Below are 27,469 nucleotides of genomic sequence, written 5' to 3'. Positions count from 1 at the left end.
AGAGGAACTGGCCAAAGTTGACTGGAAAGGGACATTGGCAGGAAGGACAGCAGAGCAGCAGTGGCTGGAGTTTACGCGAGAAGTGAGGAAGGTGCAAGACAGGTATTTTCCAAAAAAGAAGAAATTTTCAAATGGAAAAATGATGCAACCATGACTGACAAGAGAAGTCAAAGCCAAAGTTAAAGCAAAGGAGAGGGCATACAAGGAGGCAAAAATTAGTGGGAAGACAGAGGATTGGGAAGTTTTAAAAGCTTACAAAAGGAAACTAAGAAGGTCATTAAGAGGGAAAAGAGGAACTATGAAAAGAAGCTAGCAAATAATATCAAAGAGGATACTAAAAACTTTTTCAAGTATATCAAGAGTAAAAGACAGGTGAGAGTAGATATAGGACCGATAGAAAATGATGCTGGAGAAATTGTAATGGGAGATAAGGAGATGGCGGAGGAACTGAATGAGTATTTAAGTTCCTCGGGGTCAATATCACAAATAACCTGACTTGGTCCAGCCAAGCAGAGTCCACTGCCACGAAGGCCCACCAGCGCCTTTACTTCCTGAGAAAACTAAAGAAATTTGGCCTGTTCCCTAAAACCCTCGCTAATTTTTATAGATGCACCGTAGAAAGAATTCTCCTAGGGTGCATCACAACCTGGTATGGAAGTTGTCCTGTCCAAGACCAGAAGAAGCTGCAGAAGATCGTGAACGCGGCGAAGCACATCACACAAACCAATCTTCCGTCCTTGGACTCACTTTACACCGCACGCTGTCGGAGCAGTGCTGCCAGGATAATCAAGGACACGACCCATCCAACCAACACACTTTTCGTCCCTCTTCCCTCTGGGAGAAGGCTCAGGAATTGAAGACTCGTACGGCCAGATTTGGGAACAGCTTCTTTCCAACTGTGATAAGGCTGCTGAACGGATCCTGACCTGGATCTGGGCCGTACCCTCCAAATATCCGGACCTGCATCTTGGTTTTTTTGCACTACCTTACTTTCCATTTTTCTATTTTTATTTATGATTTATAATTTAAATTTTTAATATTTGCTATCGATTTGTAATCCAGGGAGTGGGAAGCACAGAATCAAATATCACTATGATGATTGTATGTTCTAGTTTCAATTGTTTGGCGACAATAAAGTATAAAGTATAAAGTATTTTGCATCAGTCTTCACTGAGGAAGACATCAGCAGTATACCGGACACTCAAGGGTGGCAGGGAAGAGAAGTGTACGTAGTCACAATTAGGACAGAGAAAGTACTCAGGAAGCTGAATAAATCTCCCAGACCAGATGGAATGCACCCTCGTGTTCTGAAGGAAGTAGCTGTGGAGATTGCGGAGGCATTAGCGATGATCTTTCAAAAATCGATAGATTCTGGCATGGTTCCGGAGGACTGGAAGATTGCAAATGTCACTCCACTATTTAAGAAGGGGGCAAGGAAGCAAAAAGGAAATTATAGACCTGTTAGCTTGACATCGGTGGTTGGGAAGTTGTTGGAGTCGATTGTCAAGGATGAGGTTACTGAGTACCTGGAGGCATATGACAAGATAGGTAGAACTCAGCATGGTTTCCTTAAAGGAGAATCCTGCCTGACAAACCTATTACAATTTTTTGAGGAAATTACCAGTAGGCTAGACAAGGGAAATGCAGTGGATGTTGTATATTTGGATTTTCAGAAGGCCTTTGACAAGGTACCACACATGAGGTTACTTAACAAGATAAAAGCTCATGGGATTACGGGAAAGTTACATACGTGGATAGGACATTGGCTGATTGGCAGGAAACAGAGAGTGGGAATAAAGGGATCCTATTCTGGTTGGCTTCCGGTTACCAGTGGTGTTCCACAGGGGTCCGTGTTGGGGCCGCTTCTTTTTACATTGTACATCAACGATTTGGGTTATGGAATAGATGGCTTTGTGGCTAAGTTTGCTAACGATACGAAGATAGGTGGCAGGGCCGGTAGTGCTGAGGAAACGGAGAGTCTGCAGAGAGACTTGGATAGATTGGAAGAATGGGCAGAGAAGTGGCAAATGAAATACAATGTTGGAAAGTGTATGGTTATGCACTTTGGCAGAAGAAATAAATGGGCAGACTATTATTTAAATGGGGAGAGAATTCAAAGTTCCGAGATGCAATGGGACTTGGGAGTCCTCGTACAGGTTACCCTTAAGGTTAACCTCCAGGTTGAGTCGGTGGTGAAGAAGGCGAAAGCAATGTTGGCATTCATTTCTAGAGGAATAGAGTATAGGAGCAGGGATGTGATGTTGAGGCTCTATAAGGCGCTGGTAAGACCTCACTTGGAGTACTGTGGGCAGTTTTGGTCTCCTTATTTAAGAAAGGATGTGCTGACGTTGGAGAGGGTACAGAGAAGATTCACTAGAATGATTCTGAGAATGAGAGGGTTAACATATGAGGAATGTTTGTCCATTCTTGGGCTGTATTCCTCGGAGTTTAGAAGAATGAGCAGGGACCTCATAGAAACATTTCGAATGTTGAAAGGCATGGACAGAGTGGATGTGGCAAAGTTGTTTCCCATGATGGGGAGTCTAGTACGAGAGGGCATGACTTAAGGATTGAAGGGCGCCCATTCAGAACAGAAATGCGAGGAAATTTTTTTAGCCAGAGGGTGGTGAATCTATGGAATTTGTTGTCACGGGCGGCAGTGGAAGCCAAGTCATTGGGTGTATTTAAGGCAGAGATTGATAGGTATCTGAGTAGCCAGGGCATCAAAGGTTATGGTGAGAAGGTGGGGGAGTGGGACTAAATGGGAGAATGGATCAGCTCATGACAAAATGGCGGAGCAGACGTGATGGGCCAAATGGCTGACTTCTGTTCCTTTGTCTTATGGCCTAAAAGCTAGCAGGCAGGTCCAACTAGTCATTAAGAAGACAAATAGCATTATGGCTTTATTGCAAAGAGGTTGGAGTTTTAAAACAATTATACAGGGATCTGGTGAAACTTCACCTAGAATACTGTGTACAATTTTGGTCCCCTTGCCTAAAGACTTATATAGTAACATTGGAGGAATGCAGAGGGACTCCAAGCTAAATCCTGAGTTCAGAGGATTGTCCCACAAATAAATATTTTACAACTGTATTTCATCACGATTAGAAGAATGACCTTCTTCAAACACATAAAATCTTTAGAGGTCTTGACAGAATAGATGTTTTCACTGGTGGGGAAATTCTGAAGAAGGGGATGTAAATACATAGTAAGGGACCAGTCATTTAAAACAGAGCAACGAAGAAATTTCCTCTTGCAGAGTATGGTGAACCTCTGGAATCCTCTGCCTCAGCAGAGGTTGGAAAGTAAATCACTAGAAGTATTTGAAGTGGAGGTGGTAAAAATTTGATAGAGGATGGGAAATGTTGCAGCAGAAGAGTTGAGGCCAGCACAGATCAGTCATGATTATATTAAACAGTAGGGCAGGCTTGAAGGGTCTGATGACCTTCTCCTGCCTGCATTTTCACGTTCTTTATTGTTCATCACTATTTCCTCGGAAGCAGCTAAGCGCATCAACCATGTTGTTGAGTCTGGAAACATGTAGTCCAAGACCAGGTTAAGAACTGCCCTAGAGATCATCAATGAATGTGATTACACATTCTGGGGGTTTCATAGTTACTCTTACTGATTTTTAAATTCCAGATTGACTTAATCCAGTAACCTGAGTGAGATTCAAATGTGTCTTTGGATTCAGGATTTTGAATTCAATTAAAACTTTCTTCTCCCTTTGGTCCCGAGTCTCTTCTCCTCTGCAGCTACTTAAACCTGTCTCTGTGACCTAACATTTCCTTCCTTGCCCCATCTTTATTTCACAACAGTCTTTATTGGGCTGAATTCTTGAGAAGGTGATTATGAAAATTCGAGGAGAGCCCTGGTCTGGCCATTTTGGGAGAGACTGAATCAGCAACAAAGAAAGTGAGTCAAAGAGATGACATGGTGACTTGGGTCCTTGTATGCTGAGAAAAGATTATAGCTGGGAGATTAATATCCAAGGATACACATTGTTTCAAAAGGACAGGCAGGAAGGCAGAGAGGTTGGCATTGCTCTGCTGGGAAAATATGAAATCAAATCATTAGGAAGAGGTGACATAGGAGTTGGATCATTGTGATAGAACTAAGAAATTGCAAGGGTAAAATGACCCTGATAGGAGTTGTATACAGACCCCCAAACACTAGTAAGGATTGTGGTCTACAAAATCTGAAAGGAGATAGAAAATTCATGCCCAAAGGGAAATGTTACAATAGTCATGGGGGATTTCAATCTGCAAGTAGATTGGGAAAATTGGGTTGTTGCTGGAATCCGGGGGTGGGGGTGGAGTTTATAGAATGCCTTCAAGATAGCTTTTCAGAGTAGCTCATGATTGAGCCCACTAGGGGATCAAATATTCTGGACTGAGCATTGTGCAATAAACCAGAATTGATTAGGGAGCTTAAGGTCAAAGAACCCTTAGTGCAAAATGATCATAATATGGTCAAATTTACCCTGAAATTTGAGAAAGAGAAACATAGAAAACCTACAGCAAAATACAGACCCTTCGGCCCACAATGCTGTGCCAAACATGTATTTACTTTAGAAATTAAATAGGGTTACCCATAGCCCTCTATTTTTCTAAGCACCATGTACCAAGCTAAAGTCAAATGTATCAATATTACAGTGGAGTAAAGGAAATTACAGAGGCTAGAGAGAAGAATTGGCCAGAATTGATTGGAAAAGAATACTGGCAGGGATGACAGTAGAGCAATGGCTAACCTGACATGTCAAAGCCAACATAAGAGCCAAAAGGAGGGCATATAATAGAGCAAAAATTAATGGGAAGTTAGAGGATTGGGAAGCTTTTAAAAACCAACAGGAAGCAACTAAGAAAATCATTAAGAAGGTAAAGATGGAATACAAAAGTAAGCTAGCCAATACTATTAAAGAGGATGCCAAAATATTCTTATGATACATAAAGGACTAGATTTCGAGTTACATGGAGGAACATGACAAAATAGGCCATAGTCAGCATGGTTTCCTCGAGAGGACGCAGTTTCAGATTTGAGGGACATCTGTTTTAGAACAGACAATAGACAATAGACAATAGGTGCAGGAGTAGGCCATTCGGCCCTTCGAGCCAGCACCGTCATTCACTGTGATCATGGCTGATCATCCACAATCAGTATCCAGTTCCTGCCTTATCCCCATAACCTTTGATTCCGCTATCTTTAAGAGCTCTATCCATCTGTTTCTTGAAAGCATCCAGAGACTTGGCCTCCACAGCCTTCTGGGGCAGAGCATTCCATATATCCACCACTCTCTGGGTGAAAAAGCTTTTCCTCAACTCCATTCTAAATGGCCTACCCCTTATTCTTAAACTGTGGCCTCTGATTCTGGACTCACCAATCAGTGGGAACATGCTTTCTGCCTGCAGCGTGTCCAATTCCTTAATAATCTTATATGTTTCAATAAGATCCTGTCTCAGCCTTCTAAATTCCAGAGTATACAGGCCCAGTCGCTCCAATCTTTCAACTTATGACAGTCCTGCCATCCCAGGAATTAACCCTGTGAACCTACGCTGCACTCCCTCAGTAGCAAGAATGTCCTTCCTCAAATTTGGAGACCAAAACTGCACACAACACTCCAGGTTTGGGCTTACCAGGGCCCTGTACAACTGCAGAAGGACCTCTTTGCTCTTATACTCAATTCCCCTTGTTGTGAAGGCCAGCATGCCATTAGCTTTCTTCACTGCCTGCTATATTGCATGCTTGCTTTCAGTGACTGATGTACAAGAACACCTAGATCTCGTTGTACTTCCTCTTTTCCTAACTTGACTCCATTTAGATAATAATCTGCCTTCCTGTTCTTACCACCAAAGTGGATAACCTTACAGTTATCCACATTAAACTGCATCTGCTATGCATCTGCCCACTCACCCAGCCTGTCCAAGTCACCCTGCATTCTCATAACATCCTCCTCACATTTCACACTGCCACCCAGCTTTGTGTCATCGGCAAATTTGCTAATGTTACTTTTAATTCCCTCATCTAAATCATTAATATATATTGTAAACAGCTGCAGTCTCAGCACTGGTCACCGTCTGCCATTCCGAAAGGGAGCCGTTAATCACTACTCTTTGTTTTCTGTCAGCCAGCCAATTTTCAATCCATGTCAGTACTCTGCCCCCAATACCCTGTGCCCTAATTTTGCCCACTAATCTCCAATGTGGGACTTTATCAAAGGCTTTCTGAAAGTCCAGGTACACTACATCCACTGGCTCTCCCTTGTCCTTTTTCGTAGTTACATCCTCAAAAAATTCCAGAAGATTAGTCAAGCACGATTTCCCCTTCGTAAATCCATGCTGACTCGGACCGATCCTGTTACTGTTATCCAGATGTGTTGTAATTTCATCTTTTATAATTGACTCCAACATCTTTCCCACCACCGACATCAGGCTAACGGGTCTATAGTTCCCTGTTTTCTCTCTTCCTCCCTTCTTGAAGAGAGGGACAACATTAGCCACCCTCCAATCCACAGGAACTGATCCTGAACAAAGATGAGGAGGAATTTTTTTAGCCAGAGAGTGGTGAACCTGTGGAATTCGTTGCCACAGGCAGCTGTGGAAACCAAGTCTTTATGTATATTTAAGGCAGAGGTTGATAGATTCTTGATTTGTCAGGCCATGAAGTGATACGGGGGCAGGGTGTGGAAGACAGGAGATTGGGGCTGAAAGGAAAAAAATAGGTCAGCCATGATGAAATGGCGGCGCAGACTCAGTGGCCTAATTCTCCTCCTATATTGTATGTTACAGAAGGGAAGAGAGGCAGACAGTTGGCAGTGAGGGGACATGTGTAACTTAGTTATCTATCTCCTACTGTTACCAATAACATCCTTTCAGGTATGCCTAACGTCGGTGGTGGGGAAACTGCTGGAGTCAGTTATCAAGGATGTGATAACAGCACATTTGGAAAGCGGTGAAATCATCAGACAAAGTCAGCATGGATTTGTGAAAGGAAAATCATGTCTGACGAATCTCATAGAATTTTTTGAGGATGTAACTAGTAGAGTGGATAGGGGAGAACCAGTGGATGTGGTATATTTGGATTTTCAGAAGGCTTTTGACAAGGTCCCACACAGGAGATTAGTGTGCAAACTTAAAGCACACGGTATTGGGGGTAAGGTATTGATGTGGATGGAGAATTGGTTAGCAGACAGGAAGCAAAGAGTGGGAATAAACGGGACCTTTTCAGAATGGCAGGCGGTGACTAGTGGGGTACCGCAAGGCTCAGAGCTGGGACCCCAGTTGTTTACAATATATATTAATGACTTGGATGAGGGAATTAAATGCAGCATCTCCAAGTTTGCGGATGACACGAAGCTGGGTGGCAGTGTTAGCTGTGAGGAGGATGCTAAGAGGATGCAGAGTGACTTGGATAGGTTGGGTGAGTGGGCAAATTCATGGCAGATGCAATTTAATGTGGATAAATGTAAAGTTATCCACTTTGGTGGCAAAAATAGGAAAACAGATTATTATCTGAATGGTGGCCGATTTGGAAAAGGGGAGGTGCAACAAGACCTGGGTGTCATTATACACCAGTCATTGAAAGTGGGCATGCAGGTACAGCAGGCGGTGAAAAAGGCGAATGGTATGCTGGCATTTATAGCGAGAGGATTTGAGTACAGGAGCAGGGAGGTACTACTGCAGTTGTACAAGGCCTTGGTGAGACCACACCTGGAGTATTGTGTGCAGTTTTGGTTCCCTAATCTGAGGAAAGACATCCTTGCCATAGAGAGAGTACAAAGAAGGTTCACCAGATTGATTCCTGGGATGGCAGGACTTTCATATGAAGAAAGACTGGATGAACTGGGCTTGTACTCGTTGGAATTTAGAAGATTGAGGGGGGATCTGATTGAAACGTATAAAATCCTAAAGGGATTGGACAGGCTAGATGCAGGAAGATTGTTCCCGATGTTGGGGAAGTCCAGAACAAGGGGTCACAGTTTGAGGATAAAGGGGAAGCCTTTTAGGACCGAGATTAGGAAAAACTTCTTCACACAGAGAGTGGTGAATCTGTGGAATTCTCTGCCACAGGAAACAGTTGAGGCCAGTTCATTGGCTATATTTAAGAGGGAGTTAGATATGGCCCTTGTGGCTACAGGGATCAGGGGGTATGGAGGGAAGGCTGGGGCGGGGTTCTGCGTTGGATGATCGGCCATGATCATAATAAATGGCGGTGCAGGCTCGAAGGGCCGAATGGCCTACTCCTGCACCTATTTTCTATGTTTCTATGTTTCTATGTTTTTGTGGAAGCACACCTCAAATAAAGAGAAATGGAAAGCTGAAAGTCTTACCTCAGAAAGATGTGAAGCTGGTATTCAACTGCACATTTAAAGATGCAAAGCAAGCTTGTTAAAAGTGAAGAGCATGCCGGACTTGAGGGCCTGTATGTTCATTCACTTTTGGTGCACAGATGCCAGTGGAGGGTTAGGAAGGAGAGGAAATATGAAAGGGTGAGTTTGATCATTTATGAATTTTTGGAAGGGTAGGTGGGTTGGTGAAGTTTAGCGAGGAAGGGAATGATGAGGCCTTGAACAGACTTTGAATGATTGTGTAGGGACTGTGTGTATCTGAGCAGAGGCCACTCTCCACCACCACCATCTCGAATACTTATGCTTATTGTTTATGGGTAGGGGCTTTACAAAATTGCATCAAGATTGTTTATATCCTTGATGGGTGATAGTTATCAGTTTCTATTCTAGTTTGTGCTTTTAGCAAATTACAATGAATTTTCTCAGAGAAAGCAACATAAGACTTAAGTAGACCAACTTATATTTTATTAAGCAATGCAATGATATCATGTCTCTGAGGACAGTGAACTCTGCGTCTGCAATCAGATTCTGCCACTTTATCCACTCCATGTGAAAATTAGATAAAGCTGGAGTGAAGAGAGCAAATGAAGGGATTGGCTTGTGTTTGACTTTAAGTGAACTGAAGAATGAAATAAGTAATGAAGAACATAGACTTAGCTTACTCCACTTTGCTCAGTTGTCAATGGTGCTGGCAAAAATTCCAAGATGCAGAAAATTGCAAATGCATACCATGTGCTTACCTGCAGGAATGCAGGATTTTTTATCTTCAGCAAGTACGAAGTCAGGATCACAGAAACACCTAGCCTGGTCTCGCAGGGGTCGGCAGTAGTGGTGGCAGCCTCCATTGTCCAGATAGCAGGGCTTCAGAATTTCTGAAAGATATAAACATCATCTGGAGCTGGGACCTAATTTTCACTGTGCATGGGCTGGTACGTTCTGGTGAAGCGGCCCAGAGCACAGGTTTCCAGCCTCATTCTCTCTCCCAGTGGGATGTGTTGGAAGATCACATAGGAGGGAACCAGAGGCAGTAGGATCCAGGAGTAGTTTCAGTTAGTGACAGGAAGACTCCAATCTGTTTTGGGGGAGCCTGCGCCTGGGGTGCAGACAGCTGACTTTTGGTAAAGAAGACCCTGTTCCCTATTCAGTTTTGGAGCAGTGAAGGTTTCTAGAAGGTAGCAAAACTGGATTATTTAATAAGCCACTACCTAGTTTTGCCAGTTGAGTAAATTTCAAGCACGCTCAAATCTGATTGAACTTCTTATCCACAGATGGAAATTCAATCACAAACTGCCACCAACCTCATAGTTCCCACACCCCGCAGCTCCTGTTTCTACATCCTACCCAAGATCCACAAACCTGCTTGTCCAGGTAGACTCATTGTTTCAGCTTGTTCCAGCCCCATATCTGCATACCTTAACACTGTTTTATCCCTGCTAGTTCAATCCCTTCCCACCTACATCCATGACTCTTCAAGCGCTCTAGATCTTTTCAAGGATTTCAGGTTCCCTGGCCCTCATCATCTTATTTTTACTACGGATGTCCAGTCCCTCCACATCTCCTTCCCCCACCAGGAAGGCCTCAAAGGACTTCGTTTTTTTTTCTGGACACCAGACCCAACCAGTTCCCCTCCACGACCACTCTTCTCTACCTGGCAGAACTTGTCCTCACTCTCAATCATTTCTCCTTTGGCTCCTCCCACTTCCTTCAAACAACAGGTGCAGCCATGGAATGTCGCATGAGTCCCAGCTATGCCTGCTTGTCTGTGGGCTACGTAGAATAGTTTATGTTCCAAGCCTACACTGGTGATCGTCCTGCACTTTTCCTAAGCTACATCGATGACTGCATTGGTGCTGCTTCCTGCACCCATGCTGAACTCGTTGATTTCATCCACTCTGCCTCCAGCTTGCACCCGGTCCTTAAATTTACCTGGTCCATTTCCGACACCTCCCTCCCCTTTCTCAATCTCTCTGTCTCCATCTCTGGAGATAGCTTATTTGCTGAACTCTATTATAAACCAATGGATTCTCACATCTAGGTGGACTATACCTTGTCCCACCCTGTTACTTGTAAAAACGACACCCCCTTCTCTCAATTCCTCCGTCTCCATCGCATCTGTTCTCAGGATGAAGCTTTTCATTCTAGAACAAAGGAAATGTCCTCCATTTTCAAAAAAAGGGTTTCCCTTCCTCCACCATCAACACTGTCTTCAACCGCATCTCTTCCATTTCACGCACATTTGCTGTCACTCCATTCTCTGCCAGGTCCTCACTTACCACCCCACCAGCCTTTGCATCCAGCACATAATTCTCTGAAACTTCCACCATCTCCAATGGGATCCCACCACCAAGCACATCTTTCCCTCTCCCTCCACTTTCTGCTTTCCACAGGGATCACTCTCTATGCGACTTCCTTGTCCATTTGTCCCTCCCCACTGATCTCTCTCCTGGCACTTATCCTTGCAAACGGAACAAGTGCTACACCTGCCCCTACACCTCCTCCCTCACTACCATTCAGAGCCTCAAACAGTCCTTCCAGGTGAGGCAACACCTCAAGTGTGAGTCTGTTAGGGTCATGTACTATGTTCAGTGCTCCCGGTGTGGCCTCCTGTGTATCGGTTAGACCCAATGTAAATTGGGAGACCATTTCACCACCAGAAAAGGTGGGATCTCCCAGTGGCCACCCATTTTAAATCCACTTCCCATTCCCATTCCAAAATGTCTATCTGTGGCTTCCTCCACTGTCATGATGAGGCCACATGCAGGAACAACATCTTGTATTCCATCTGGGTAGCCTCCAACCTGAAGGTCTGAACTTCCTGTAAGGCCCTCCCCACCCTTTTCCCTCTTTCCTTGTATCCTTGCCAGCTCATCGTCTCCCTCTGGTGCTCCTTTCCCCCTTTTCTTTCTTCCACAGCCTTCGGTCCTCTCTGATTAGACCCCCCCCCCCACCCTTCTCCAGCCCTATCTCTTTCAATCAATCAACTTCCCAGCTCCTTACTTCACACCCCTCCCCCTCCTGGTTTCACCAATCACCTCGTGTTTCTCCCTCCCCCCCACCCTTTTAAATCTACTCCTCAGCTTTTTACTCCAGTCCTGTTGAAGGGTCTGGGCTCAAAACGTTGACTATACTACTCTTTTCTATAGATGCTGCCTGGCCTGCTGAGTTCCTTCAGCATTTTGTGTGTGTTGCTTAGGGAAATTGCTGGGAATGTGGGAAGATTGAAATAGGCTTAGTACAGCATTAGCGTAAGTGAGGGCTAGATGGTTAGTCTGAGCTTGTGAGGCTGAAGGTGTGGTATGACTCTATGACTTGGATAATATTGAAAATTCTTGCACTTTACCGATTTCACAGTTGACGCCTTTAAAACCTTTTACGCAGGTGCACTGATACTGGTTGATGCCATCACGGCAGCTGCCTTGGTTCATGCAGGGGTTGGATTCACACTGGTTCCCATCTGCAGGAACAGCAAGGGACATGAATATGAAATATATTTATGGAATTCCTGTCTCTACCCAGTAGACCAATTCATGCAATGAATGATTCCTAATTATCGATCTCTGTAGAACAAAAGAAAACTAATTTAAAGCAATTGTAAATATGGGAGGAAAATATCATTTATAAAAGCAGTGAACTATCATGGTTTATTGCTCCCCAAACTTCCATGTAACATCTTTTTGAGTGCTGGTTACAGTCTTGTCTCTTTGGTGGGTGGTTCCAAGTTCCTGGGATTTTAGCGGAAAACTCTTGGTTGGCTCCCCATCGTAGTTCTGGATAACTCATTTGTCAGACATTTATTCCAGGCCTGCCTCACATGGATGCTTTAAGGTAAGGGGTGGGAAGTTGAAGGGGGATATTAGAGGAAGGTTTTTTACTCAGAGAGTGGTTGGTGCATGGAATGCACTGCCTGAGTCAGTGGTGGAGGCAGATACACTAGTGAAATTTAAGAGACTACTAGACAGGTATATGGAGGAATTTAAGGTGGGGGCTTATATGGGAGGCAGGGTTTGAAGGTCGGCACAACATTGTGGGCCGAAGGGCCTGTACTGTGCTGAACTATTCCATATTCTATGTTAACAATCCTGTGGGAAAATTTTGGAAAAGCTGAGGGGGTCATTGTTGAGAGGAATTGAAATAAAGACCCTTGACATTTGGTGAATGGTGGTGTGAGACTGGAATTCATTGTCTGAAAGGTGGGGAGACAGAAATGTGCCATCTTTGGATGATCACCCGAAGATCCATAAATTACAGCTCTACTGAACAAGAACTGTATGAATCTGAAGTACATTTTTAGTTGTTGTGTATAGATGAGCCAGATGTGCTATCAATCTCAAAGAATTAGCAAATAATTTTTGCTCATTCAACATTTCTAACAACTGATTTTCTTGCATTTTATCACACTACTGCTCATGACAATTGTCGACTCACACTTAAAAGTGGTGGAGGCAGATACACTAGTGAAATTTAAGAGACTACTAGACAGGTATATGGAGGAATTTAAGGTGGGGGCTTATATGGGAGGCGGGGTTTGAGGGTCAGCACAACATTGTGGGCCGAAGGGCCTGTACTGTGCTGAACTATTCCATGTTCTATGTTAACAATCCTGTGGGAGCATTTTGGAAAAGCTGGAAATGCAACTCACATCCCATTTTGGATGTCCTAAACTGTGCTGCAGCTATTGAAGTACTTTTGCAGTCTGAGCCTGTGCCCTCTGGTCCTAAACTCGCACCAAAGGAAGCATCCTTTCCATGTCTGCTCTATCTAGGCTTTTCAATATTCGGTCCGTTTCAATGAGTTCACCACTCATTCTTCTAAACTCCAGTGAGTACAGGCCCAGAGCCATCAAACGCTCTTCATACATTAAATCTTTCATTCCCAGGGTCATTCTCATAAACCTCTTCTGGTCCCCTTCCAACATCAGCACACCTTTTCTTGGATGAAGAGCCCAGAACTGCTCGCCTCATAATATATTGAGTGCAGTCTGATAAAGTCTCACCATTACACCCTTGATTTTGTATTCTAGCCCTCATGAAATGAGCACCAACATTGCATTTGCCATCCTTACGACTAACTGGAGGAGAACCAATACACCTGACTGGGAGGTTTGCTGATGCTGCTCGGGAGGGTTTGAACTAGATTTGTAGGGGACTGTGAATAAGAGCACCAGGTCAGTAAGTGAAGGATCGGACCAGAAGATTGATTTCAGGGACAGTATTGAAAAGCAAATTTGAAGTAACAAGTAAGATTGGTCAGATAGTCTGAAGAATGTGTATTTTAACGGGTGACAGTCATGAACTTAGAGCATTGATCGGTGCATGAAACTACGATGTTGTGGCCATTACTGAAACTAGGTTTAGAGAGGGGCAGCAATGGATGTTAATGTACCAGGTTTTTGAAGTTTTAGAAAAGATAAATAAGGAGGTAAAAAAGGTGGGAGAGTTGGGGAGTTCCACTATTAATGAGGGACAATATCACAGCTGCACATAACGGAGATGAAATAGAGGGTTCATACACTGAGTCCATTTGGGTGGAACTCAGGAATAGGAAGGGTGCAATCACACTAAAGGGATTACAGACACCACCCCCTCCCCCACCCCAGTAGCCACTGGGACATTGGGAAACAGATATGTGAACAGATTAAGGAAATGTGTAAGAATAAAAGGGTTGTTGTCATGAGGGATTTCAATGTCCCTAATATAAACAGGGACCTTCTTAGTGCAGGGGTTTACATGGGGCAGAATTTGTTAAGTCTTTTTTGGATGTCTCAGGCACAAGTTTCGGCGTCAGAATTCTGCCGAAGTCAGGAGAGAGAGTATAAAAAGGCATAGATTTGATATGTCAACAAATACACTCAAAAACTTCTATAGTTGTACCATGGAGAGCATCCTGACAGGCTGCATCACTGTCTGGTATGGAGGGGCTACTGTACACGACCGAAAGAAGCTGCAGAAGGTTGTAAATCTAGTCAGCTCCATCTTGGACACTAGCCTACAAAGTACCCAGGACATCTTCAGGAGCGGTGTCTCAGAAAGGCAGCGTCCATTATTAAGCACCTCCAGCACCCAGGGCATGCCCTTTTCTCGCTGTTACCATCAGGTAGGAGGTACAGAAGTCTGAAGGCACACACTCAGCAATTCAGGAACAGCTTCTTCCCCTCTGCCATCCGATTCCTAAATGGACATTGAACCCCCTGAACACTACCTCATTCTTTTAATATATATTATTTGTTTCTTGCACGATTTTTAATCTATTCAATATACGTATAATGTAACTTATTTATTTATTTATTTATTTATTTATTTATTTATTTATTTATGTTTCTTCTATATTATGTATTACATTGAACTGCTGCTACCAAGTTAACAAATTTCACGACATGTGCCAGTGATAATAAACTTGATTTTGATTCTGATTCGGGCAAGGCTGGTCTTCTTGGGCTGCGCAGGCCCGGTAAGTGTTGGAGTCAGATCCTAGAGAAGTTTGGGTTGCAAATATAAAAAGAGCAGACTCAGGACAAATCCAGTCTTTTTCGGTGGCTCAGGTGCAGAGATTGGGAGTGTTGGTGTCAGGGCCCTGTGAAAGTCAGGAGGGAGAGGATAAAAGGAACAGATTTGGGCAAGGCCGACCTTTATCAGCTGTGCAGGTGAGATAAGTTTCAACATCAGAGGCCTAACCTCAGCTGCAAATAAAAGAAGGGTATGCTCAGGTGGAGTGGCCATTGTCAGAGTGTGCCAGTGATAGAATGTGAAGGCTTTGGCTTACCAGGCTTCAGCGTGAACAGGCAGAGGCACAATTAAGAAGAGGTAAGCTTTTTTTTTCAGTATAGAGTAGTCAGGATGGAATGCTCCTCCTGTCAGATATGGGAATTTGGGACACCCAGCAGTTTTCCTGATGACTACATCTGTGGGATGTGCACCCAACTACAGCTTCTGACTGACCAGGTCAAGGAGTTGGATGTACTCAGAATCATTCGGGAGGCTGAAGATATTATAGATGAGACTGTTGAAGAGGTGGTCACACCTAGAGTACAGACTTTGGACAGAAGATTGGTGACCACCAGGAGAAGTAAGGGGATTAAGAAATCAGTGCGGGTTTCCCCTGTGACCATTCCCCTCAGCAACAATTATACCCCTTTGGATACTGCTGGGGGTAATGACCCATCAGATCACAGCAGCAGCTACCAGGCTAGTGGCAATGTGGCCAGCTCTGAGCCTCAGCAGGGAAGGGTAAGTTCAGGCAGTGCGGTAGTTATAGGGAAGTGTCCGGGAGCAGGAGTGAGTGCCATTGCTATTATAAAGGAAAAAGTGCTAGCCAGACTGAAAGGTTTTAAGGCGGATAAGTCACCTGAACCAGATGGACTACATCCCAGAGTCCTGAGAGAGGTTGCTGAAGAGATAACGGATGCATTGGTCATGATCTTTCAAGAATCACTTGATTCCGACATGGTCACGGAGGACTGGAAAATGGCAAATGTCACTCCACTCTTTGAAAAGGGAGGAAGACAAAATAAAGGAAATTGTAGGCAAGTTAGCCTAACCTCAGTAGTTGGGAAGGTTTTGGAGTCCATTATTAAGGAGGAGGTTTCAGAGTACTTGGAGGCTAATGATAAATGAAGTCTAAGTCTATATGGTTTCTGTAAAGTGAAATATTGCCTGACAAATATGTTGGACTTCTTCAAGGAAGTATCGAGCAGGGTTAACAAAGGAGAAGGAGTGGATGTCATGTACTTGGATTTTCAGAAGGCATTTGATAAGGTGCCACACATGAGGCTGCTTAATGAGATAAAGTCCCATGGCATTACAGGAAAGATACAGACAATGAATAAAGAAATGACTAACAGGCAGGAGGCAGTGAGTAGGAATTAAAGGGGCCTTTTCTGTTTGGCTGCCAGTGACTAGTGGTGTTCCTCAGGGATTGGGACTGTTACCTTTCACATTGTTTGTCAATGATTTGGATAATGGAAGTGATGGCTTTGTGGCAAAGTTTGTGGATGATACGAAGATAGTTGGAGGGGTAGGTAGTGCTGAGGAAGCAACACGATTGCAGCAGGTGTTAGACAAATTGGAAGAATGGACAAAAAAGTGGCAGATGGAATACAGTGTTGGGAAATGTATGATAGTGCAATTGGTAAAAGGAACAATAGTGCGGACTATTATCTAAATGGGGAGAAGGTTCAAACATCAGAGGTGCAGAAAGATTTAGGAGTTCTTGTACAAGACTCCCAGAAGGTTAATTTACAGGTTGAGTCTGTGGTAAAGGCGGCAAATGCAATGTCTCAGAAAGGATGTGTTGTCATTGGACAGAGTCTGGAGGAGTTTCACAGGAATGATTCTGGGAACGAAGGGGTTAACATATGAGGAGTGTTTGGCAGCTTAGGGCCTGTACTCACCGGAATTTAGAAGAATATGTGGGGAATCTCATTGAAATCTATGGAACGTTGAAAGGACCAGATAAGATGGATGTGGAGAGGTTATGGTGGGGGTATCCAGAACTAGACAGCACAGCCTCAAAATTGAGGGGCAACCTTTTAGAGCAGAGGTAAGGAGGAATTTTTTAGCCAGAGGGTGGTGAATTTGAGGAATGCTGTGCCACAGACTGCGGTGGAGGCCAAATCCCTGAGTATATTTAAAGTGGAAATTGATAGATTCTTGATTGGTCAGGGCATCAAAGGATATGGCAAGAAGGCGGGTGTATGGGGTCAAGTGGGATCGAGATCAGCGATGATGGAATAGTAGAGCAGACTCGATAGGCTGAATAGCCTAATTCTGCTCCTATGTCTTATCATCTTAAGTTCATATGAGACGCAATAGTTTGGGGGACAGAAAGAGATTCTGTGGCTGCAAAAGAAACACCAGGATGGTGTGTTATTTCCCTGTTTCTAGGGTCCATTATGTCTCAGAGTGGCTGCAGGATATTCTCAAAGGGGAAGGGGAATAGCCAGAGGTCGTATTGGCAGAAAAGAGGAAGAGGTCCAAGGTTGTAATCTCCAGATTACTCCCTGTGACATGGTTAGTGCAGGTAGGGATGGGCTGAAAGCATGAGTGAATGAGTGGCTGTGGAGACGGTGCTGGGGACAGGGCTTCAAGTTCTTGGATTATTGGAACCTTTTCTGGGGAAGATATGACCTGTACAAGAGGGATGGGTTGTGCCTGTACTGGAGGGGAACCAATATCATGGCCAGGAGGTTTGCCTGTGCTACACCGGAGAGTTTAAACTAGTTTTGTAGGGGGCTGGGTATAGGAGCCACAGGTCAGTAAGGGAAGAATCGGACCAGTAAGCTCTTTGACCACATGCTTACCCTTTGTCAGTCCTACTGAAGGGTTTCAGCCCAAAATGTCGACTGCACTCATTTCCTAGATGCTGCCTGGCCTGCTGAGTTCCTCCAGCATTTTGTGTGTGTTACCAGTAGGCAGATGTGAGGAAAAGTATTGAAAGGCAAAATCAAAATAACAGGTATGATGGGTTGGATACTTTGAAGTGTGTATACTTTAATGCTACTATGGGTAAGGGTGATGAACTTAGAGTATGGATCAGTACAGGGAACTACGGTGTTGTAGCATTACTGAAACTTGGTTGAGAGAGGGGCAGGAATGGGTGATTAAGGTACTATGTTTTGAAATTTTAGAAAAGATAGATGAGGAGGTAAAAGAGAGATGGGAGGAGTTGCACTACTAATGAGGGACAATATCACAGATGCACTCAGGGAAGACATAATAGAGGGTTGAGACACTGTGTCCATTTTGGTACAATTCAGGAATAGGAAGGGTGTAATCACACTGATGGGATTGTACTGCAGACCCTGCGATAGTCATTAGGACACTGAGGAATGGATATGTAATCAGATTAAGGAAATGTAAAAATAGTAGGGTTGTTATCATAGGAGATTTCAACTTCTTGAATATAAACTGGGACCTTCTTTGGGCAAAGGGTTTTGATTGGGCAGAAGTTGTTAAGTGTTTCCAGGAAGGTTTCTTAAATTAGTTTGTGAAAGTTCCAATGAGAGGAGGTGCCGTACTGGACATAGTGTTGGGTAATGAGCCAAAATGTAAATGGGTAGGTCAGTAAGTTTGCAGATAATATCAGGATTGGTGGAGTTGTGGATAGAGTAGAAGACTGGTAAAGAATACAGCATAATATAGACCAGTTGCAGGTATGAGCTGAGAAATGGCAGATAGAGTTTAACCCAGATAAATGTGAGGTGTTGCACCTTGGTAGGGCAAATACAAGGAGACAGTACACTGTTAAGGGAAGATCCTTAATACTGTTGCTGAGCAGAGAGATCTTGGGATCCAAGTTCATAGCTCTTTGAAAGTGACTACACAGGTTAATAAGGTGGTTAAGCAGGCTTATGGAATGTTTGCTTTTATTAGTCGAGGCATTGAGTTCAAAATCAAGAGGTTATGTTGCAACTTTATAAACTCTGGTTGGGCCACACCTGGAGTATGCATACTGTTCTGGTCACCTCATTGATAGGAAGAATGTTGAGGCTTTGCAGAGGGTGCAGAAAAGGTTCACTGGGATGCTGTCTCGTCTAGAGAGCACGTGCTATCATGGGAGGCAGGATAAACCTGAGTTGTTCTCTCTGGAGTGTCGCAGGCTGAGGGGAGATCTGGTCGAGGTTTAGAGGCATAGATAGAGTAGGCAGACACTATCTGTTCCCCAGGATTGAAATGTCTAATACCAGAGGGCATGCATTGAAGATGAGAGAGGAGGGCAATGTGAGGTGTAAGTTTTTTTACTCAGAGAGTGGTGGATGCTTGGAATGTGCTGCTGGCATGGTGGTAGAGACAAAGACATTAGAAGCTTTTAAGAGACGTTTGAATAGGTACATGGATGTAAGGAAGATGGAGGGATATTGCCCTGGTGTAGGTAGGAAGGATCAGAATCTGGGTGTTTTTTATTTGTTTTTTAGCTGGTTTGACATAATATTGTGGGATAAATGATCTGTTCCTGAGCTGTATTCTTGTATGTTCTATGCTCTATGTATCCAGGACAGTTTCTTAAATCAATTTGAGGATGGTCCAACAAGAGGAGGGACTGTACTGGACCTGGTGTTGGGTAATGAGCCTCATTGGGTGAGAAATTAGGGAACAGTGATCAAAACTCCTTAATTTTCAGGATAGCTATAGATAAGGAATAAATATGGTCTTTGTGGGCAAGTTTTAAATTGGAGTAGGGCAAATTATGATAGCATTAGGAACTAAGAAGCATTAATTAGAAACACCTTTTTTTTCTGGTAAGGTCACATCAGACATGTGGAGGGCTTTTAAAGATTGATTGCACAGAGTACAGGAAAGTTCCTGACGGAAGGAAGGACAACAATGGAAAGATACGAGAACCTTGGAAGTCCAGAGAGGTGATGAATTCAGTCAAGAAGAAAAAGGAAAAGAATGTAAAGCTTCAGAAGTTAGGATCAAACGGAGCACATGAGGAGTATAAAGCATCCAGAAAAGAACTAAAGCTGGGAATTAGGAAAACCAGGAGGGGCCAGGAAAAGTCCTTGGCAAGTAGTCCAAGGCATTCTATACATGCATCAAGAGGAAGAGGATAATTAGGGAGAGGGTAGGACCACTCAAGGATAAGGGGGGGGGCAGGGGGGGACATTTGTTTGGATGCAGAGAAAGTGAATGATGTATGTAATGAGTCCTTTGCTTGGAAAAGGGTATGGAGGATCAGGAGATCAGCGCTGAGCATATAAATGTGTTAGGGTGCTTAGAGGTCAAGGGGATTGGGCCTCCTAATAAGTATTAAAGTGGATAGATCTGCAGGGCCTAATGTGACTTATCCCAGGTTGTTGAAGGAGGCAAGAGACGAGATTGCTAGGGCCATGACCAGCAGCTTTGTCTCTCCTCTAAGCACAGGCAAGGTCCCAGAGGACTGGTGAGTGGCGAATGTTATTCGTCTATTTAAGAAGGGAACAAGAGAAAATCCTGGGAACAATAGACCAGCGAGTCTCGTGTCAGTTGTAGGGAAATTACTGGAGAATTCTTAGGGGTAGGATTTATGAGAATTTGGAACCCATGGCCTAATTAGGGAGAGCCAGCATGGCCTTGTGCGGGCAGGCCATATCTTGTCAACTGACTGAGTTTTTTGACAAGGTGATGGGAGAGATTGATAAGGGTAGGGCAGTGGATGTTGTCTACATGGATTTTGGTATGGTGTTTGGCAAAGTCCTTCATGAGAGACTAATCTGGAAGATTAAGATAGAACATAAGACCATAAGACAAAGGAGAGAATGCGGCCATTCGGCCCATCGAGCCTGCTCTGCCATTTTATCATGAGCTGATCCATTCTCCCATACAGACCCACTCCCCCGCCTTCTCACCATAACCTTTGATGCCCTGGATGCTCAGATACCTATCAATCTCTGCCTTAAATACACCCAATGACTTGACCTCTACTGCCGCCCGTAGCAACAAATTCCATAGATTCACCACCCTCTGACCAAAAAAATTCCTTCACATTTCTGCTCTGAATGGGCACCCTTCAATCCTTAAGTCATGCCCTCTCGTACTAGACTCCCCCATCATGGGAAACAACTTTGCCACATCCACTCTGTCCATGCCTTTCAACATTCGAAATGTTTCTATGAGGTCTCCACTCATTCTTCTAAACTCCAAGGAATACAGTCCAAGAGCGGACAAACGTTCCTCATATGTTAACCCTCTCATTCCCAGAATCATTCTAGAGAATCTTCTCTGTACCCTCTCCAACGTCAGCACATCCTTTCTTAAATAAGGAGACCAAAACTGCCCACAGTACTCCAAGTCAGGTCTTACCAGCGCCTTATAGAGCCTCAACATCACATCCCTGCTCCTATACTCTATTTCTCTAGAAATGAATGCCAACATTGCATTTGCCTTCTTCGCTACCGACTCAACCTGGAGGTTAACCTTAAAGGTATCCTGTACGAGGACTCTTAAGTCCCATTGCATCTCAGAACTCTGAATTATTTCCCTATTTAAATAATAGTCTGCCCGTTTATTTCTTCTGCCAAAGTGCATAACCATACACCTTCCAACATTGTATTTAATTTGCCACTTCTTTGCCCACTCTTCCAATCTATCCGAGTCTCTCTGCAGACTCTCTGTTTCCTCAGCACTACCGGCCCCTCCACCTATCTTCATATCATCAGCAAACTTAGCCACAAAGCCATCTATTCCATAATCCAAATCGTTGATGTACAATGTAAAAAGAAGCGGCCCCAACACGGACCACTGTGGAACACTACTGGTAACCGGCAGCCAACCAGAATAGGATCCCTTTATTCCCACTCTCTGCTTCCTGCCAATCAGCCAACGCTCTATCCACATGTGTAACTTTCCCGTAATTCCATGGGCTCTTATCTTGTTAAGTAGCCTCACGTGTGGCATCTTGTCAAAGGCCTTCTGAAAATCCAAATATACATCATCCACTGCATCTCCCTTGTCTAGCATAGTAATTCCCTCAAAAAATTGTAATAGGTTTGTCAGGCAGGATTTTCCTTTAAGGAAGCCATGCTGAGTTCTACCTATCTTGTCATATGCCTCCAGGTACTCTGTAATCTCATCCTTGACAATTGACTCCAACAACTTCCCAACCACCGATGTCAAGCTAACAGGTCTATAATTTGCTTTTTGCTTCCTTGCCCCCTTCTTAAATAGCGGAGTGACATTTGCAATCTTCCAGTCCTCCGGAACCATGCCAGAATCCATCGACTTTTGAAAGATCATCGCTAATGCCTCTGCAATCTCCACAGCTACTTCCTTCAGAACAAGAGGGTGCATTCCATCTAGTCTGGGAGATTTATCTACCTTTAGACTATTCAGCTTCCTGAGTACTTTCTCTGTTGTAATTGTGACTGCGCACACTTCTCTTCCCTGCCACCCTTGAGTGTCCGGTATACTGCTGATGTCTTCCTTAGTGAAGACTGATGCAAAATACTCGTTCAGTTCCTCTGCCATGTCCTTATCTCCCATTACAATTTCTCCAGCATCATTTTCTATCAGTCCTAGATCTACTCTCACCTGTCTGTTACCCTTTATATACTTGAAAAAGCTTTTCGTATTTGCTTTGATATTATTTGCTAGCTTCCTTTCATAGTTAATCTTTTCCCTCTTAATGACCTTCTTAGTTTCCCTTTGTAAGGTTTTAAAAACTTCCCAATCCTCTATCTTCCCACTAATTTTTGCTTCCTTGTATGCCCTCTCCTTTGCTGTAACTTTGGCTTTGACCTCACTTGTCAACCACGGTTGCATCCTTTTTCCATTCAAAAATTTCTTCTTTTTTGGAATATACCTGTCTTGCACCTTCCTCACTTCTCGCATAAACTCCAGCCACTGCTGCTCTGCCGTCTTTCCCGCCAGTGTCCCTTTCCAGTCAACTTTGGCCAGTTCCTCTCTCATGCCACTGCAATTTCCTTTACTCCACTGAAATAGCGACACATCGGATTTCGGCTTCTCTTTTTCAAATTTCACAGTGAACTCAATCATGTTACGATCACTGCCTCCTAAGGGTTCCTTCACCTCAATCTCTCTAATCACCTCCGGTTCATTACACAACACCCAATCCAGTATACCCAAGATGCATGTGGTGAACTGGCTGTTTGGATACAGAACTGGCGTATGCTTAGAAGACAGAGGATAGTGGTTGAAGGAACTTATTCAAGATGGAGGTCTGTAATTAGTGGTATTCCGCAGGGATCTCTGCTGGGCCCTTTGCTGTTTGTGATGACCTAGCTGAAAATGTAGATGGGGGAGTGGGGTTAGCAAGTTTGCAGATGATAACATGATTAGCGTAGCTGTGGATAATGTAGAAGGCTGGCAAAGAACGCAACACAATATAGGTCAGTTGCAGCTGTGGGCTGAGAAATGGCAGATGGAGATTCGAAGAAGGAGTCTGAGAGTCTGAGTGGGAATGCCGAGAAAGATATTTTTGAAATTTTCGTTATTTTTTTTTCTCCAACGGCGTTCTGAGAGGCGGGACTGCGCAGGCGTGTGACGTCGGGCAGTGCAGCACGGCAGATTTAAAAGGGCAGAAATCCTGCTTTGGGTTTGATTCGAAGAAGGAGTCTGAGAGTCTGAGTGGGAGTGCCGAGAAAGATATTTTTGAAATTTTCGTTATTTTTTTTTTCTCCAACGGCGTTCTGAGAGGTGGGACTGCGCAGGCGTGTGACGTTGGGCTGTGCAGCGAGGCAGATTTAAAAGGAACGGAGCCTCATAGAGCGGGCAGCGTAGTTTGCGTGCGGTGGAGTGAGCCGGGAGCAAAGTGAAGGCTTAAGGGCTTCGGCTCAACGGGCTTAGGCAGAAACGGGCGAGGCGAGGGAGGTTTGGCATTCATTTTCTGTTGTTATTTGAGGAGAGGGGCAGTATGAGTGTGAGGGCAGTTTGCTGTTCTCAGTGTCGGATGTGGGAGGACCTGGAGTCTCCAAGCCTCCCGGACGTCTACATCTGCGCCAAGTGCATCCAGATGCAGCTCCTAAGGGATCGCGTTACGGAACTGGAGCTGCAGCTCGATGACCTTCGTCTGGTCAGGGAGAGTGAGGAGTTGATAGAGAGGAGTTGCAGGCAGGTGGTCACGCTGGGGCCACGGGAGGCAGACAAGTGGGTCACGGTTAGGAGGGGGAAGGGGAAGAGTCAGGTAATAGGGAGTACCCCAATGGCTGTACCCCTTCACAATAGGTACTCCTGTTTGAGTACTGTTGGGGGGGACAGCTTACCCGGGGGAAGCGACAGTAGCCGTGCCTCCAGCACAGAGTCTGGCCCTGTAGCTCAGAAGGGTAGGGCAAGGAAGAGGAGGGCAGTTGTGATAGGGGACTCGATAGTAAGGGGGTCAGATAGGCGATCTGTGGATGCAGTCCAGAGACCCGGATGGTAGTCTGCCTCCCTGGTGCCAGGGTCCGGGATATTTCTGATCGTGTCTAAGATATCCTGAAGTGGGAGGGTGAGGAGCCAGAGGTCGTGGTACATATAGGTACCAATGACATAGGTAGGAAAAGGGATGAGGTCCTGAAAGGAGAATATAGGGAGCTAGGAAGGGAGTTGAGAAAAAGGACCGCAAAGGTAGTAACCTTGGGATTACTGCCTGTGCCACGCGACAGTGAGAGTAGGAATGCGATGAGGTGGAGGATAAATGCATGGCTGAGGGATTGGAGCAGGGGGCAGGGATTCAAGTTTTTGGATCATTGGGACCTCTTTTGGCGCAGGCGTGACCTGTACAAAAAGGACGGGTTGCACTTGAATTCTAGGGGGACCAATATCCTGGCAGGGAGATTAGCGGGGGCTACTGAGGTGACTTTAAACTAGAATGGTTGGGGGGTGGGAATCAAATTAAAGAGGCTAGGCGTGAGGAGGTTAGTTCACTACAGGGGGATGGGAACCAGTGCAGAGAGACAGAGGGGTGTAAAGTGAGGGTAGAAGCAAAAAGTACTAAGGAGAAGAGTAAAAGTGGCAGGCCGACAAATCCAGGGCAAGCATTAAAAAGGGCCACTTTTCAACATAATTGTATAAGGGCTAAGAGAGTTGTAAAAGAGCGCCTGAAGGCTTTGTGTGTCAATGCAAGGAGCATTCGTAATAAGGTGGATGAATTGAAAGTGCAGATTGTTATTAATGATTATGATATAGTTGGGATCACAGAGACATGGCTCCAAGGTGACCAAGGATGGGAGCTCAATGTTCAGGGATATTCAATATTCAGGAGGGATAGACATGAAGGAAGGGGAGGTGGGGTGGCGTTGCTGGTTAAAGAAGAGATGAACGCAATAGAAAGGAAGGACATAAGCCAGGAAGATGTGGAATCGATATGGGTAGAGCTGCGTAACACTAAGGGGCAGAAGACGCTGGTGGGAGTTGTATACAGGCCACCTAACAGTAGTAGTGAGGTCGGAGATGGTATTAAACAGGAAATTAGAAATGTGTGCAATAAAGGAACAGCAGTTATAATGGGTGACTTCAATCTACATGTAGATTGGGTGAACCAAATTGGTAAAGGTGCTGAGGAAGAGGATTTCTTGGAATGTATGCGGGATGGTCTTTTGAACCAACATGTCGAGGAAGCAACTAGAGAGCAGGCTATTCTGGGCTGGGTTTTGAGCAATGAGGAAGGGTTATTTAGCAATCTTGTCGTGAGAGGCCCTTTGGGTAAGAGTGACCATAATATGGTGGAATTCTTCATTAAGATGGAGAGTGACATAGTTAATTCAGAAACAAAGGTTCTGAATTTAAAGAGGGGTAACTTTGAAGGTATGAGACGTGAATTAGCTAAGATAGACTGGCAAATGACACTTAAAGGATTGACGGTGGATATGCAATGGCAAGCATTTAAAGGTTGCATGGATGAACTACAACAATTGTTCATCCCAGTTTGGCAAAAGAATAAATCAAGGAAGGTAGTGCACCCGTGGCTGACAAGAGAAATTAGGGATAGTATCAATTCCAAAGAAGCAGCATACAAATTAGCCAGAGAAAGTGGCTCACCTGAGGACTGGGAGAAATTCAGAGTTCAGCAGAGGAGGACAAAGGGCTTAATTAGGAAGGGGAAAAAAGATTATGAGAGAAAACTGGCAGGCAACATAAAAACGGACTGTAAAAGCTTTTATAGGTATGTAAAAAGGAAAAGACTGGTAAAGACAAATGTAGGTCCCCTACAGACAGAAACAGGTGAATTGATTATGGGGAGCAAGGACATGGCAGACCAATTGAATAATTACTTTGGTTCTGTCTTCACTAAGGAGGACATAAATAATCTTTCAGAAATAGTAGGGGACAGAGGGTCCAGTGAGATGGAGGAACTGAGCGAAATACTTGTTAGTAGGGAAGTGGTGTTAGGTAAATTGAAGGGATTGAAGGCAGATAAATCCCCAGGGCCAGATGGTCTGCATCCTAGAGTGCTTAAGGAAGTAGCCCAAGAAATAGTGGATGCATTAGTGATAATTTTTCAAAACTCGTTAGATTCTGGACTAGTTCCTGAGGATTGGAGGGTGGTTAATGTAACCCTACTTTTTAAAAAAGGAGGGAGAGAGAAACCGGGGAATTATAGACCGGTTAGCCTAACGTCGGTGGTGGGGAAACTGCTGGAGTCAGTTATTAAAGATGTGATAACAGCACATTTGGAAAGCGGTGAAATCATCAGACAAAGTCAGCATGGATTTGTGAACGAAAAATCATGTCTGACGAATCTCATAGAATTTTTTGAGGATGTGACTAGTAGAGTGGATAGGGGAGAACCAGTGGATCTGGTATATTTGGATTTTCAAAAGGCTTTTGACAAGGTCCCACACAGAGATTAGTGTGCAAACTTAAAGCACATGGTATTGGGGGTAAGGTATTGATGTGGATGGAGAATTGGTTAGCAGACAGGAAGCAAAGAGTGGGAATAAACGGGACCTTTTCAGAATGGCAGGCGGTGACTAGTGGGGTACCGCAAGGCTCAGTGCTGGGACCCCAGTTGTTTACAATATATATTAATGACTTGGATGAGGGAATTAAATGCAGCATCTCCAAGTTTGCGGATGACACGAAGCTGGGTGGCAGTGTTAGCTGTGAGGAGGATGCTAAGAGGATGCAGAGTGACTTGGATAGGTTGGGTGAGTGGGCAAATTCATGGCAGATGCAATTTAATGTGGATAAATGTGAAGTTATCCACTTTGGTGGCAAAAATAGGAAAACAGATTATTATCTGAATGGTGGCCGATTTGGAAAAGGGGAGGTGCAACAAGACCTGGGTGTCATTATACACCAGTCATTGAAAGTGGGCATGCAGGTACAGCAGGCGGTGAAAAAGGCGAATGGTATGCTGGCATTTATAGCGAGAGGATTTGAGTACAGGAGCAGGGAGGTACTACTGCAGTTGTACAAGGCCTTGGTGAGACCACACCTGGAGTATTGTGTGCAGTTTTGGTCCCCTAATCTGAGGAAAGACATCCTTGCCATAGAGGGAGTACAAAGAAGGTTCACCAGATTGATTCCTGGGATGGCAGGACTTTCATATGAAGAAAGACTGGATGAACTGGGCTTGTACTCGTTGGAATTTAGAAGATTGAGGGGGGATCTGATTGAAACGTATAAAATCCTAAAGGGATTGGACAGGCTAGATGTAGGAAGATTGTTCCCGATGTTGGGGAAGTCCAGAACGAGGGGTCACAGTTTGAGG

The 27,469-nt window shown here is 44.4% G+C and overlaps 1 protein-coding gene across 2 annotated transcripts in view; it reads right to left on the bottom strand.

The window, feature by feature from the left end:
• Positions 1-27,469, bottom strand: part of LOC140199845 (coagulation factor X-like) — a 70,268-nt gene that overhangs the window by 27,617 nt on the left and 15,182 nt on the right. The window contains exons 4-5 of one of the 2 annotated variants that reach the window (XM_072262351.1): positions 11,685-11,798; positions 9,085-9,216 (exon numbers count right to left, since the gene is read on the bottom strand). In XM_072262351.1, the coding sequence (XP_072118452.1) occupies positions 9,085-9,216; positions 11,685-11,798 (246 nt within the window). The remainder of the gene's footprint in view (positions 1-9,084; positions 9,217-11,684; positions 11,799-27,469) is intronic. The other variant, XM_072262352.1, reaches the window with a different exon arrangement.

The sequence above is a fragment of the Mobula birostris genome, chromosome 6, assembly GCF_030028105.1.
Source record: "Mobula birostris isolate sMobBir1 chromosome 6, sMobBir1.hap1, whole genome shotgun sequence".
NCBI lineage: Eukaryota > Metazoa > Chordata > Chondrichthyes > Myliobatiformes > Myliobatidae > Mobula > Mobula birostris.
The sequence above is the reverse complement of the archived record's forward strand: the minus strand, read 5'-3'. Positions and strand labels throughout refer to the sequence as shown.